The following is a 14,601-nucleotide window of genomic DNA, read 5'->3' as shown; positions in this document are numbered from 1 at the left end:
TTCAATCGTCCAAAACGACACATGGTGTCCTTCATTTCTTAGCAGTGTCCTCCTTCAAGCTGACAATGCGGTTGAGGATGATGTTATCAGCCGAGCTGTCCTTGTCGACGCAGAAATAGGCGGTGCGCAAGCCCTGGAAGCGAACGGCCTCGGGACCGGTGTTACCCTTGGCCTCACCCTCCTCCTTAGGCCAGGGTGCACGCTGCTGAATGTCAAAGAAGCCAGCCTCGATCATAGCGTTCTTGTGCACAATCTCGCTGTCGGGGTTGACATTGTCGTAGTAGCCACCCTTCTTCCAGTCGAGCTCGTTAGGACGAGGGTTCTTGAAGAGCGAGTTGAAAATGCGAGCTTCAGCTCGGATAGGCGACTTGTGTGCTGCCGACTCACCGATCCAGTGGATGCGGGCCTTGCCAGCCGGCACATCAGCACCGTATTCGGCGCGGATCTCGTTGACCTTACCGTCTTCGCCCTTGGTGAATGACTTGCAGCGGAGAGGGTGCTCGGCATAGAGAAGACCAACAGACTTTCCAGGGGCGAGACGGAAGAAGTCTGGGTCGTCGACCTCGCGGAAGTCGTCGCGGTCGATGTAGATGGTCTTTGTGAACGGGAGCTTGTGCATGCCCTTCTCCTTGTCCTTGGGATCAAATGGCACTTCGCGCTCCTCAAGGTAGTCCTCGGGAAGGTTGTCGATGATGACCTTGATGGGGTCGAGGACCACGATCAGACGAGGCACAGTGCGCTCGAGGTAAGTACGAATAGAGGCATCAAGCATGTGCATCTTGGTGTCGGCGTTGGCCTTTGTCACACCAAGATCGAGAACGAACTTCTTCAGAGCACCAGGTGGTACACCACGACGGCGAAGAGCGACAAGAGTGAAGAGACGAGGGTCGTCCCAACCACGGACGACAGGAGGAATCGATTGAGCACCAGCGACAGGCTTGGAGACAGCAGTTTCCGCACCAGCCTCTTCCTCGCCAGTCTCGGCGATCTGAAGCTCATCGGCAGCTCCAACGAGCTCGTCTTCCTCAGACGGCTGCTGACCACCAGTGTTCACACCCTCGACCAGCATCTGGATTCTACGCTTGGAAAGAATAGTACCCTCAACATTGAGTCTTCCGTACTCGCGCTGCATGGGACCCTTCTCCTCTGAGGCGAGAACCTTGTGATCAAGAGCCTCCAGAAGCCAGTTATAAGCAGGACGGAGAGTCTCGAACTCGACAGTGCACAAGGAATGAGTGATGCCCTCGAAGCTATCACATAGACAGTGGGTGAACTCGTAGGTGGGGTAGATTTTCCAGGTGTAGTGGGTGCGGTGGTGGTAGTTCTGGTCCTTGACTCTGTAGGCGGCCACATCCCACATGGAGGGGTTCTCGGCCAGAGTCTTCAGCTTCGATTTCTCCTTCTTGGTCTCTGGTGTGTCTTCTTCGGTGATAGCGTACTCCTCGGGCTTTGTTCCGAGGTACTGCTTCATGCGCAGGACAGCCTGGCCAGCCTTGTATTTTCCATCCTTCATGGCGCGGAACTCCTCCAACGACTCTTCAGCGGGTCTGCTCCAGTGGCTGCAGACAGAACGAGGGCCATGCTCAGAGCCTCCTCTTCCCTTCTGGACTTCCTCGGCGGTACAATGGCAGACGTAGGCCTTGTTGCGGTTGATCAGTTCCTCGGCCAGACGGTACAGTTCATCGAAGTTATCGCTGCTGTAGGTAATCTTGGCGGGCTCGAAACCAAGCCAGCTGACCATGTCCTTGATGCTGGTGAAGTAGCGCTCCTCCTCCTTGGCCGGATTGGTGTCATCGAAACGGAGGTTGCACTTGCCGCCATAGGCTCTGGCGAAACCAAAGTTGACGGTAATGGCCTTCGCGTGACCGATATGGAGGTAGCCATTGGGTTCGGGAGGGAAGCGAGTCTGGACTTCCTGGACGGGCTTCTCGTTGTAAACACCCTTCAACCAGCCCTGCTTGAAGTTGGCATTGGGGTCGGCAGGTGCGGCGGGCGTGCTTGGGGCGGCTTGTTTGGCAGGAGCTGCTTCCTTGTGCTTCTCCTTTGCCGCCTTTGCAGCTGCCTTCTTGGCTGCCTTTTCGGCGGCGCGCTTGGAGATCTTCGGTTCTTCGGGTGCTGCGTCGGCCATGGTTGCGTTGTGTGTTTTGGCGTGTTTCCGGGCAGGGAAGAATAATTATTGCTCACTCGCGCGACGGCTTGCGAGTCACTCAGTCGGCCAAGACCGAGGGGTCGCGATAAGCTGATAAGCTCCGAACCATGAATTGTGCCAAGCGAGCTCCCCGAACTTCTTGAGCCTTCGATGCTTCCATGAGGCGACGTGTAAACCACCATCTCCCGTGACAATCGCCAACATGTATGTTTCTGTCCCTCCCTTTGGCTCTCTCTGCCTCTCATCACTGACTCATGGCTTCTCTCAGGGCGCCACTCGTGGATAATGCGCAGGTCAAGTCTGCCTCGCTTCACAACCCGCTGCCTCTGGCACTGCATACCTACATTTGGCCCTTCCTGATCGTCTGGCCCGTCTTCTTCGCCTTCTACCTGTCCGAGGAGCGCTATGAGAAACACTTCGGCGCTCAGGAATGGACCTTCGTCTGGTCTGGTAGTATTGTCACTATTCAGTCCCTCTTCTGGCTTTCCACTTTCTGGAACATCAATATCCGCTCCCTCTTTACCACAACCCCCGCCTCCGATGTGCGCAGTGCTGGTTTGATCAAGGTCCTCCCTGCTGAAAATGCTGGCTCCGCCGACATCTGCCCGATCGAGCGCGAAACCGTCGACGGCAAGACCAACGTCTCCTTCCTCTTTCAAAAGCGCCGCTTCCTGTACTCTCAGGAGACCGGTACCTTTGCACCTCTCTCATACCCTCTGGACCAGGAAATCAAGCCTACCATTGGAGAATTCCAGAAGTCAAAGGGTCTCACTACCGCACAAGAAGTCGCTCGTCTCCAGCAATACTATGGCCCCAACACCTTTGATATCCCTGTTCCCTCCTTCACCGAGCTGTTCAAGGAGCACGCCGTTGCGCCCTTCTTCGTCTTCCAGATTTTCTGTGTTGGTCTCTGGATGCTCGACGAGTACTGGTACTACTCGCTCTTCACTCTCTTCATGCTCGTCGTTTTCGAAAGCACTGTCGTTTGGCAGAGACAACGTACCCTGACCGAATTCCGCGGAATGAGCATCAAGCCTTACGATATCTGGGTGTACAGAGAAAAGAAGTGGATTGAGGTTCAGAGTGACGCCCTTCTGCCTGGTGATCTCGTCTCGGTTGGCCGTACCAAGGAAGACAGTGGTGTCGCATGCGACATGCTTCTCGTCGAGGGCTCGGCTATCGTCAACGAGGCCATGCTTTCCGGAGAAAGTACCCCTGTACTCAAGGATTCCGTTCAACTCCGTCCCACTGATGCTCGCATCGAACCCGAGGGTATTGACAAGCTTGCTTTCTTATACGGAGGTACCAAGGTTCTCCAGGTCACACACGGTAATACTGGCTCGGACGATTCTGATAAGATCCGTCCCGTTGTTTCGGGCGTTCCTGCAGCTCCTGACAATGGTGCGATGGCCATCGTCGTCAGAACCGGTTTCGAGACCAGCCAGGGCAGCCTTGTCCGCACCATGATTTACTCTACCGAGCGTGTCTCAGCCAACAACGTTGAAGCTCTTCTCTTCATCCTCTTCCTTACTGTTTTCGCCATTGCCGCCTCCTGGTATGTCTGGACCGAGGGTGTCGCCAAGGACAGAAAACGCTCCAAGCTTCTCCTGGACTGTGTCCTCATCGTCACCAGTGTCGTTCCCCCCGAGCTGCCCATGGAGCTGAGCTTGGCTGTCAACACCTCGCTTGCTGCCCTCAGCAAATATGCCATCTTTTGTACAGAACCTTTCCGTATTCCCTTTGCCGGTCGTGTCGACATCGCCTGCTTTGACAAGACAGGAACTCTTACTGGAGAGGACCTTGTCGTTGATGGTGTAGCCGGCCTTACTCTTGGCCAGGAAGGTGCGCCTGCCGAAGCCGATGGTGCTCAGACTCAACTTGTTCCCCTCAACGATACTGGCGTTTGCACCACTCTGGTCCTCGCTACTGCCCACGCCCTTGTTAAGCTCGAGGACGGAGATGTCGTTGGTGAACCTATGGAAAAGGCTACTCTCGCTTCTCTTGGCTGGACTGTTGGCCGCAACGATACCCTTACTAGCAAGACTGCTGTCGCCGCAAAGGGTACCGGCCAGTCTGCAGCTGACTTGGTTCAGATCAAGCGCAGATTCCAGTTTTCATCTACTCTCAAGCGTCAGAGCTCTGTCGCTACTGTCGTTACCACTCAACGCGATTCCGGGAGAAAGACCAGAAGCACCTTTGTCGGTGTCAAGGGAGCTCCCGAGACCATCAGAAACATGCTTGTCGATGTTCCTCCCAAGTACGAGGAGACCTTCAAGTACTTCTCCAGAAACGGTGCCCGTGTTCTTGCCCTTGCCTACAAGTTCATGTCCACAAGCGATGAAATTGGTCAGAACAAGATCAACGACATGAAGCGTGAGGAAGCCGAGTGCGACCTCCAGTTTGCTGGTTTCCTTGTCTTGCAATGCCCCCTCAAGGATGATGCTATCAAAGCTGTCCGCATGTTGAACGAGAGCAGTCACCGTTGCATCATGATTACCGGTGACAACCCCCTTACAGCTATTCACGTTGCTAGAAAGGTCGAGATTGTCGACCGCGAAACTTTGATTCTTGACGCCCCTGAACACGACAACTCTGGCCAAAATCTTGTCTGGAGAAGCATTGACGACAAAATCAGCATCCCCGTCAACCCTGCTGAGCCAATTGATCCCGAAATCATCAAGACCAAGGATCTTTGTGTTACTGGGTATGCGCTCTCCAAGTTTACTGGTCAACAGGCTCTGAAGCAGATTATTCGACACACCTGGGTCTACGCTCGTGTCTCGCCCAAGCAGAAAGAAGAAATTCTTCTCGGTCTTAGAGATGCCGGATATGTTACTTTGATGGCTGGTGACGGTACCAACGATGTTGGTGCGCTCAAGCAAGCCCATATCGGTGTTGCTCTCCTCAACGGAACCGAGGATGATCTCAAGAAGATTGCCCAGAACTTCAGAGAGACCAAGATGAAGGATGTCTATGAAAAGCAGTGTGCTATGATGAAGCGCTTCAACCAGCCTTCTCCTCCTGTCCCTGTCCACATCGCTCACCTTTACCCTCCCGGTCCTACCAACCCTCACTACGAGAAGGCTATTGAGCGTGAAGCTGCCAACAAGGGTACCACTAGCGAAGTCCTCAAGGCTGTCACCGAAGCCAAGCACAAGGCTGAGGTTGCTACTGCTACCGCCAAGGACGGTGAGACTGGTTCAAGCGCTCCCCTTACCGTCCAGGAAGAGCGCAGAAAGAAGGCTCAGAATGCTGCAAGTGCCATGGCTGAGAAGATGTCAATCTCTATGATGGAAGACGCTCTCACCGATGATGAACCTCCTACTATCAAACTCGGTGACGCCTCGGTCGCTGCTCCTTTCACCAGTAAGCTTGCCAACGTCATTGCCATCCCCAACATCATCCGTCAGGGTCGCTGCACTCTCGTTGCCACTATTCAGATGTACAAGATCTTGGCTTTGAACTGTTTGATCTCAGCCTACAGTTTGAGTGTCTTGTACCTTGACGGAATCAAGTTTGGCGATGGTCAAGTCACTATCAGCGGTATGCTCATGAGTGTCTGCTTCCTCTCCATCTCTCGTGCTAAGGTATGTCGATTGCTACTTTTCATTTCCTGAACATTGCTAATTCGTCTCACAGACGGTTGAAACTCTTTCTAAGGAAAGACCCCAACCTAATATCTTCAACCCTTACATCATCGGCTCCGTTCTTGGACAATTCGCTGTCCACATTGTCACCCTGATCTACATTTCTCGTTACGTGCAACGCACTGAGCCCAAGAAATCTGACATCGATCTTGAGGGTGAATTCGAACCTTCGCTCCTTAACTCTGCCATCTACCTTTTGCAGCTTATCCAGCAAATCTCCACGTTTGCCATCAACTACCAAGGTCGTCCCTTCCGCGAGTCCATCAAGGAGAACAAGGGTATGTACTATGGTATCGTCATGGTCACTGGTGTCGCTTTCTCCTGTGCCACCGAGTTCATCCCTGAGATCAACGAACAACTGAAGCTTGTCCCATTTACCACCGAATTCAAGATCACCATGACCACCATCATGATTCTCGATTACTGTGGTTGCTGGATCATTGAAAAGGTGCTCAAGCAAATGTTCAGCGACTTCCGACCCAAGGATATCGCCGAGAGACGTCCTGACCAGCTTGCCATTGAATTCTCTCGTAAGAAGGAGGAAGAGGAGAAGATTGAAGCTGAGAAGATTGCAGCGCTTGAGAAGCAGCTTGGCAAGGCATAGACGAATCGAAAGTTAGATGGCAGATTTTGTACAAATACAGGTGTAGGAAGTTTTAGATGCATACCTTTACAAAAGAATTATTGTTCACCTTACCGGATCTTGTCACCCTTGAATAGTGGTAGTAGGATTGATCGCCCTCCATGCTGAGAGTGTGGCGAGGTTGAAGTGACTGGCAATATCCACTACACTCAATGGTAGAGCCGCTCTTTCAAATCGTCACTGTTCTCCCAAGCGTTCGGCTGTAGGTATTCCACCCATCTCATGGTTCGTTTTCCCATACACTATTCGTACCATCCTGACAATGGGAGTCTCGACTTCTCTGTAAATTAAAAGCACGCCTTCCCCTGGGCTCTTGATTTGAAGAGGCTCTTGTCACCAATATGCTTGTCTGGGGGACGACCCTGGCCTTTTGTATCTCTACCTCTCAATTCCACTACAAAGTTGAATACGATCTACAATGATTACGAACCGAGCTCATAAACACTAAACATGTCAAGTGTCTTGCGTCGCAACATTGCGACACGCAGATGCACTGTGATTTATGATGAAGCGCAAGTTGATCACATGTCCATGCCTGGGAGACAGTGACTTGAGCGACGGGCATTGATTGATATGATCACAATATCGAAAGTCCATCATTCATCTACCTCATCCCCAACCTCAAAGCCAAAAAGCGAAGGCAGCAAAGAAGAGAAAGAGAAAAAAGCTAATACTGATGCACGGGAACCGCGCCCCAAACTCCGTTGCGTGCAATAAGCTGTGCCGCCCCAGGAAGAAAAGTACGATCAAAAGAACACTCATACAATATTTGAGGTGGAGTGTGAGCCAGCGCCGGAATGCGTGTGGGTAATGATAAAGGACGTGCCGTCCTTGCTAAGGAATAGAAGCCATAAAGGATGAACGACGACGGTCGGTGGGTCGATTTGACCATCTGTGAAAGAGTCAGTAGGTAATCATGATGGCGAGATACAGGTGATAACTCACATCCTGACTCTTCTGTCATCGCCAGCAGAAGCGAATATGGCTGGGTTGGTGGGATGCCATGCCACCGAGTTGACGGTGCCAGGGGGGTGCGCTTCTAGCGCGACGACAAGCTGACCGGTATGTTTTCGCCAGACATAGACTCGTGAATCTGGCAGTCGGTTAGCAAACTATGAGGCATCAAGCTGTGAGGTTGAGTTATCACCTTCGCTGCCGCTAATGACAAAGTTCTCACCGGCACCACCAAAACCACTTCTAATAACGAATTCACTTTGGGTCAAGCCGGTGTAGCGTTGCAAGACTTCGCCAGTGTCCAAGTTAAGAAGTACCAGACGACCTTCGTTCATACTGACGAGCAGCGATTTGCCATCGCGACTGAGACTGACACAAGTTAGTCTGTCCTCCATGACCCACTCTTGGACTTTTAGACGAGTCTTGAAGTCGTAGACGATGACACGGTTGTCGTTGCTTATAGCGACAAGCCTTGATCCGTCGGCCGAGATGGCACAGTCATTGACGCGGAGACTCTGAGCATCATGGCTGATCCACGAATGCAGTATGGACAGGTCAGATAGCTGGAAGAGAGCGAGAGGCCTTCTGGAGTCTTGAGAACCAACGACGAAGCTTTGGCCGTCAGGAGCCCATGCAGCAGTGGTGACAGGGTAGTGGAAGTGATCGACAAGGCCCACCCGGGTACCTGTGCGAGCTTGATGGATGGCAAGCTCTCTGGACTGGGAGCAGGTGAGAATATAGGTATCGTCCGGACTCCAAGAAACATAGCAGACGCCAGTATCTTGGTCGTTCTTTTTTTGCTGACCGAGACGGCAGATGGGCATCCACGAAGTGGTATCGTAGATGACAACAGTGTTGTCTTTGGAAGCGGTAGCTAGCATTGAACCATTGTGGGAGAACTCGAGATGCCAGACTTCATCCGAATGATGTTGCAACTCGTGGAAGATGTGCAAGGGGAACTGTTCGCGTTCGCAGACGTGGTCATGTAATAGTGAAGGTGGTTGTGTAGTGTTGTGATACAAACACTGGTCGATGTGCTGCTGTTGGACATGATCTAGGAGGACGGCGAGACGGTGTTCGGGAATCATGACGGAGGGCGAGATTGACCCTGAGACTTTGTCAGTAAAAGAGGGCTACAGAGAGAGAGACGTCGGTGGAGCCTACTCGACAGTTCGGACAAGAGGTCCTTTCTCGAGCTGCCGTTGGCGCCATCCCATCTCGCTTGTTGCCTCAAGTCGTCGGCTCCACGACACATGATCAGACTGGATAGAGCGTGCAGACGAGAAACATCATGATGCAGAGGCGTCAACTCTTGTCGGAGGACCATCAAGGCCTTGGAGAGGTCCCTTAGTTCGAGTAGCTCGAGGTACTTTTGTTGGCGCATCAGAAACACCATGTCGTCCCTCTTGGCTCCTTCGCATAACGGTAGACCCTCTCGACCACTGCTTCCGAACAGCAAGGCTTCGGCCTCGACCCAGTTGCCACTCTGTACTGCAGTGCGGAAGGCGGCCACATTCGGTACCTCGAGCTCGAAGCCACTCTCTTGACTCAGTTGGTTGGCGGTGGATTGGTAGCCTAGGTCCGACAGGCTCTGGATGATGATGCGCGTCACTTCTTGTCTATTGTGGCCGTAGAAGTCGTTGATCTCGTGGGCGTCCTTGTCCGAGGCGCCGTTCGAGGCGTGCTTGGTCTTGTCGTCATCTTCTGGCTGGAGGTGCATTCTGCCTCTCTTGTGGGCTGCCGATGCCTCTGACGGCGACGCACTGCGCGGACGCTTGGCGGTCAAGGATGCAGCCACGGTTTACGACGACGAGAGTGAGTGCAGGTCGTGGTGAGCGATGTACCACGGTGTCGGGTAGCGTAGATGGCGTGTTTGCCGTTATCGAAGGCCTGCTTGCTAGAGTGACTTGGACATGGTCAGGTTCCCCCACTCCGACCGACATCAAGCATGTCCATCGGAGGACCGAAGCTCACTCCGCAAAATGACGTGCCAAATCTTCACATGTCACGGCTTTCACTATTCTCCATGCATACTTATTACTCGTGCTTATCCATATCATACACTCGTACATGTCTTTGTCCATCTCCTCTACTTGTAGACAGCCGTCCCCCCACCCCTGAACCACCCAACGTCTACGCTCTGCTCGCTGCATGCAGAGTCGGCCGGAACCGTAAACTCTCTGTTCTCGCAGCACTCCCAACTTCTGCTACCATCTGCTTCTTGCATAATATACTTGTACTCGAAAGTCGTGCCCTCAGCAATATCGAAGCGTCCGCCAAACGACGGTGCCCCGGCACTCTCGGCATCAAGATTCGAGAGGGCAATTGCTTTGGACGTATCCCAACCACCAAGTTCTGGGATACTGCCAATCAAGAGAATACTCTCGCCCGCATTCTCAAACGATCCGCTGACCTCGAAGATGATCGTGGCTTTGCCTGAGGTACACGCTTCTGCAGACTCCACTGGGATCGAGTAGGCACTAGCGTTGCTAGCCATGTTGCAGTCGCCCTGGGCATGCTGGAGATACATTATTTCAATCGGGTTGATCTTGCAATTGAACCAAGACGTCGAGTTGCTGATGTGCGTCGTTCCATTGGCAGTGATTTCTTGCTTGATCCTGCCTAATAGTTAGAACGACCATGTTCATGTCTCGCTCAAGAATCCCGGACTTACGCTGTGTCGGTAAAATTTTGCTGGATGGCTAGACTGAAGTTGCCAATGCTGAAATAAGGGAACAGCTTGAACCGGAAGTCGCTTGAGTCGCAATCAATCCATTTCCCTGTTGGCACTGCAACCGAATACGCTTCTGGTTCTGTCCAAGAGTTGTCTCCCCAGAATGTCTGGCAGGTTGCCGACGAGTTGGCTCCACCGTTGGATGACGAAACATCAAATGCGATACGATAGTAGTTTGTTTGACCTTCATTGTTGCCGATTGGTTGATGAGTGGACAGAGAGTTGACAAGGAACGGCGAGTATGCTGTTGCTACAGTGCACAAGGCAGCCGCTGAAGCAAAGGTCTTCAACATGATGGCCAGGTATAGAGGAAATGACCGGAACAACGAGAATGAAAGATCGTGACAGAAGAGAAGGAGGAGCAAAGAACTTATCTTGGTGTGGCCTACTTACCCTATGAGGTCGGCTTGCATGGCTTTAGTCAAACGCAAGAGAGATCCTCCTGCAGATCTCCTTCATTACACACCAGATGCAGAGAGGCACGGCACGGCAACAGACAGAGATATGCTTGCTCGCTCAACAATCGAATGTTTCACGGACCAACTCGCGCGCCGGATGTGCAAAGAGTCAAGGACTTGTCAACTTTTCATGCCGTGCAGCACGAACGCTCGAGCACTGCGGACGCTGCCGCGTGCCGGTCCATGGATTTGACTTTTGCCGAAGTTCCATCCTTGAACTTTCCTTTCGTTTGGCGTATCTTTGCCTCCGGAATCCGAATCCGCGAGTCTGAACACGCATCCGACAGTCGCCTTGTGCGGCTCCTTTATTTGGAAATCGATTGCCTGGGAGCTTACAACTATGAAATTGTGAGGTCTGTTCTCGCTCTGGGAGAATCTAGTCTGCATTGAGCCATTGATCTATCGAATTCCAATGCCACAGGCCATGCACCCCGCGCCATATTGGCTGTGTAACCCATGCCCCCAGACTGCTAAATATACGTTTTACAAGCAACCATCCCACGTTTGTCCATTCCGGTCAGTGAACGAGCGGTGAGCTGCATGAATCGATCAGAAAAGGCAGTTCTCAGTCACAAGCATGCACCACAGTCTTTGCAACACTATCGTGACAGGCAGATCCCCAACGCTTCACGGGTCACTCGAGTCCATCCACGCACACGATGCAAATTTAGACTTTTATCAAACATTGTATCGCAGGATGAGTTATTCCTGGGCTGTCTAGCTGTGTGATAACCGAGGCGTAGAGTCCAAATCTCGTAGATTGAACAGTGCTACTGGCACGACAGATATCAATTTATTGTTTTTGCCGACCCATCCCGTGACGCAACACGTGTTCCGGGCGCTAGCCAGATCCGACCAGCGTGAGGATCACGAGAGGTACGAGCAGTACGAGAAGGCAGCAAGATTGTGATCTGTGTTACCAGGAGCGTCTCAAGATTACCAGGTTCCTATGACAGCAGCAAGAAAAAAGTGGATGTCTGCCTGTCACTCTCCTTCTCTCCTCCATTGGCAAGGTCCGTGGGAGCGGAACAAGGAGTATGCTCTGAATCTCAGTCGAGGAGACGTTCATAGTTTTGGCACAGAAAAGAGTTGCAATGCACGTTCGGAGATATTCGCTACTGTCACGACTACAGTGTTCATTGTAGGCCACGACAACGTGGAAGTTGAGGGCAGTGAAGTGAGCAAGTGAACGTTCGGTGCTATCGTCTTTCTGTTGCTGTAATACCCCATTGCAGTCTCTCAGATAGCATGATCCATGCTGGCTCGCCCTCTATCCTGCTCACACTGCGTAGTCCGGCTAGCAAGAAGGAGAGCTGCCGGTTGTACTCTTTGGAAAGGCTGGGGACACTTAAGACGGACCTTTGATCATACTGTCCAGAGTTCGCTTCTTCCTCACCTTCCGAGAGGTCTGCTGTATCGTCGATCTCGGGTCTGCTGCGGCGAGCAGAGTAGTTTTGCTGTATGACGAGTTGTCGGGGTGTAGGTCGAGATGTGTGGTTGCTGACCTGCTTGACTGCATCTCGCCATTCAAGAGCCAGGTCCTCGTAGAGATCGAACATTGCAAGTAAAGACCCTCGGATAGGCGCCAGATCTTCGTGCAGGAGCAACTTACTGATCAAGTTGGACTGGAACGTGTCAAATGCCGCGACCATACCATCCACGTCTGCCGTAGCTTCGAGATCGGTGTTGAGTTGCTTCATGACAACTGAGAGCATCTCACAGACATAACCTCTGAAAGTTGTCGCGAACCATGATAAACGCTGTCGCAGGGCCATAAGTTCTTTGACTCTACGTTCATTCGAACGATCACTTATGATGTTGAGTGTCCACTCTTGTTGATTCAGCAGATATTGAGCCCGATACAACCTTAGCAAAATCGTGAGTGCTTCTTGGCAAGCTGCCAGCGTAGCTCTCGTTAGAACATTTTGTAAGGCCCAGGTGATCTAATAAAATGTCAGAAAATGGTTAGAGCATGAGCTTTGACATATACTCACAGAATAATCGAGGATGATTCGACCCATCACGTCTGGTCGCCGCTGATGTGCACCATGGCCGTGGTCACTGCGCGGCTTAACTCGAACCGTGATATGGTCGGAGTCCACGGCTCTAATAGCCTTGAACGCTGTTTGAGCTAACTCTGTTAGCAGGAACCGGTCATCCCAGCCATTGCCTCGATCCATGCGTTGGAAGACAGCGTAAGCAAAATCCTGGAAACATGCGCCGTTGGCAGCGAAGTACAGGTGGTTGATCGCTTCGATGGCTGTTTGCAGACCACATTGCGACACTAGAACCTTGCGCAGTGTTGTGATCTCTGATCCTTCCAAGGCGTCAGCCCATTGCGTCAAGGCGATCGTGAAAACCTCCGAGAATGGTAATAGGGTATTGTCTATGGACTGCATGATTTGGGAGATTGTCAAACTTCGTGCGCTGCGTTCAGACACATCAGGCTTACGGCCAAGAGCTTCGAGGAACATGACACTCTTGCCAGCTCTAAAGATCCTCTCTGTTATGCTTTGCATGAAGCTGGGAGCGAATATGGAACCGTCGGCATTTTTCAAGAGCGTGTAACGCGAATGCCAGATAGACCCACGATCAGAGTGCTGGTCATCGGATCGCACGAAGAACAGTTCGTTTGAAGCAATCAGCTTGCCATCGATCATCCATAGCTTGACAGGACGAAGATATGGGCTCAAGCAATCTAACAAAAGACGAGAGACGCTTGCGCTTTCGTCATCTTCGCCAATGAGCTGGAGGCTACAAGCTTGCTCAAAAAGCCTGTTGAGCAGTTGCAATGCCTGGACGTTGTGCCTGAGAGAGTTGTCTGGTATCAAACTAGCGAGATGAACGAGTGGCGCTGATGTTCGATCGATCTCAGCGTGCATGCTTATTAGGCTGACAACTGCTGAGTTGTGTGGTTGGAGAAAGCCTTGCTCGATTTTTGAGAGCACTTTTCCCAGTTCATGCAGACGAGCTTGAACTGCAGCTTGGAAGCTTTGCAATACCACACTTTGCTGACTTGATGCGACGAACTGTCGTACAATCATGATCTGAGAGCCGAGCAATGCAAACTCTTGTAAAACACGATCTGATGTTGATGGTGCGACGTTTTGTATACGACACGAGTATTTTGCTCGGATGCGGTCGCTACTGCCATGGCTGAACAAATCTGTTGGCGTTCCATGAAGCATCGCCAGTACCTGACGAGCGGCTTGCAGCTCAGTGACTTCCGAGTCCGAATGCATGCCTGTCATACGATCACGCAAATCTTTGACCTTGTTCAGAGCCTGGGAATCCTTGGGCACAACGAAAGCACGGGCAAACGAAACAACATCTTGCGCGTCAAGAGATGAGGAGTGAGTCGATGTAGTAGGCTCTCCAACGGACTCATCGCTAAGACTCGGTGCACAATGTTCGGAGTAGTCTGACTCGATGTCGACGTCGTCCCAGATGCCCTCCTCGGTCAATGGGTCGTCGGCGATAATGTCAGCCCATGTCAGCTGTTCGACTGGCTCATCAGGGATTACTTCCAGTGCTTTATTGATGTCCGTCTTCTCGGCTGGGCGGTCTGAGAGAGCTAGCAGAAGAGCCAATGTTTCAGGTCTCCATTTGTTGGGTATAGCAGCCAGTTCATCAAGACGGGGTTTCAAAGCGTCGGCCAGTGGCTCATTGTTGAGAACATGGAACTTTTCGAGCAAGCCTTCAAGACGGGCGTCAATCTCGAATTGATTGACACGAACGTGCTGTTGTGATTTGAAAGTTCTGAGGGCAGAATCCTTGGAATGTCTGAATTGACGAGCATCTTTCTGTATCTTGTCAAAATATTGCGGATCATGGAAAGAACAAGACAGCGTACACGAGGAGTTGATGCAGCGATGGCATTGATCAGGTCATCGGTAAGGGTACCAAGTTTCGCAGCTTGAGCCATGTTGAGCCTATCAGGTACATGGTTGCATTGAGACTATTCCATCAGATGATTGACTAGACGTTGACTGTAGAGTTTGGACAAAGGCCGTGAG

General features: G+C 51.9%; 5 protein-coding genes across 5 annotated transcripts; 1 reads left to right on the top strand and 4 right to left on the bottom strand.

Annotated features, from left to right (window-relative positions):
• Positions 1-31: 31 nt before the first annotated feature.
• M438DRAFT_269996 (glutaminyl-tRNA synthetase) lies at positions 32-2,128 on the bottom strand (the record flags this gene model as incomplete). Its single annotated transcript, XM_029900356.1, has 2 exons — positions 32-937; positions 1,064-2,128. 2 exons carry the CDS (start codon positions 2,126-2,128, stop codon positions 32-34), a joined length of 1,971 nt encoding a protein of 656 aa, XP_029762764.1.
• A 173-nt stretch (positions 2,129-2,301) lies between these two features.
• Positions 2,302-6,497, top strand: M438DRAFT_404166 (putative cation transporting ATPase). Its single transcript, XM_029909712.1, has 3 exons — positions 2,302-2,353; positions 2,418-5,736; positions 5,789-6,497. Coding segments are annotated over exons 1-3 (3,933 nt in total). The 5' UTR covers positions 2,302-2,351; the 3' UTR covers positions 6,401-6,497.
• Positions 6,498-7,273: 776 nt separating this feature from the next.
• On the bottom strand, positions 7,274-9,113 carry M438DRAFT_333466 (WD domain-containing protein; the record flags this gene model as incomplete). The annotated part of the gene is made up of 4 exons (XM_029903608.1): positions 7,274-7,331; positions 7,385-7,532; positions 7,587-8,501; positions 8,558-9,113. 4 exons carry the CDS (start codon positions 9,111-9,113, stop codon positions 7,274-7,276), a joined length of 1,677 nt encoding a protein of 558 aa, XP_029762762.1.
• A 240-nt stretch (positions 9,114-9,353) lies between these two features.
• On the bottom strand, positions 9,354-10,589 carry M438DRAFT_344002 (starch-binding domain-like protein). Its single transcript, XM_029905117.1, has 2 exons — positions 10,068-10,589; positions 9,354-10,011 (listed from the first exon to the last, which is right to left on the bottom strand). Exons 1-2 carry the CDS (start codon positions 10,418-10,420, stop codon positions 9,483-9,485), a joined length of 882 nt encoding a protein of 293 aa, XP_029762761.1. The 5' UTR covers positions 10,421-10,589; the 3' UTR covers positions 9,354-9,482.
• Positions 10,590-11,784: 1,195 nt separating this feature from the next.
• On the bottom strand, positions 11,785-14,510 carry M438DRAFT_333464 (uncharacterized protein; the record flags this gene model as incomplete). Its single annotated transcript, XM_029903607.1, has 3 exons — positions 11,785-12,528; positions 12,580-14,388; positions 14,439-14,510. 3 exons carry the CDS (start codon positions 14,508-14,510, stop codon positions 11,785-11,787), a joined length of 2,625 nt encoding a protein of 874 aa, XP_029762760.1.
• Between the last annotated feature and the right edge of the window lie 91 nt (positions 14,511-14,601).

This window comes from Aureobasidium pullulans (genome assembly GCF_000721785.1).
Source record: "Aureobasidium pullulans EXF-150 unplaced genomic scaffold scaffold_5, whole genome shotgun sequence".
NCBI classification, from domain to species: domain Eukaryota; kingdom Fungi; phylum Ascomycota; class Dothideomycetes; order Dothideales; family Saccotheciaceae; genus Aureobasidium; species Aureobasidium pullulans.
This window is presented reverse-complemented; position numbering and strand designations above follow the sequence as displayed.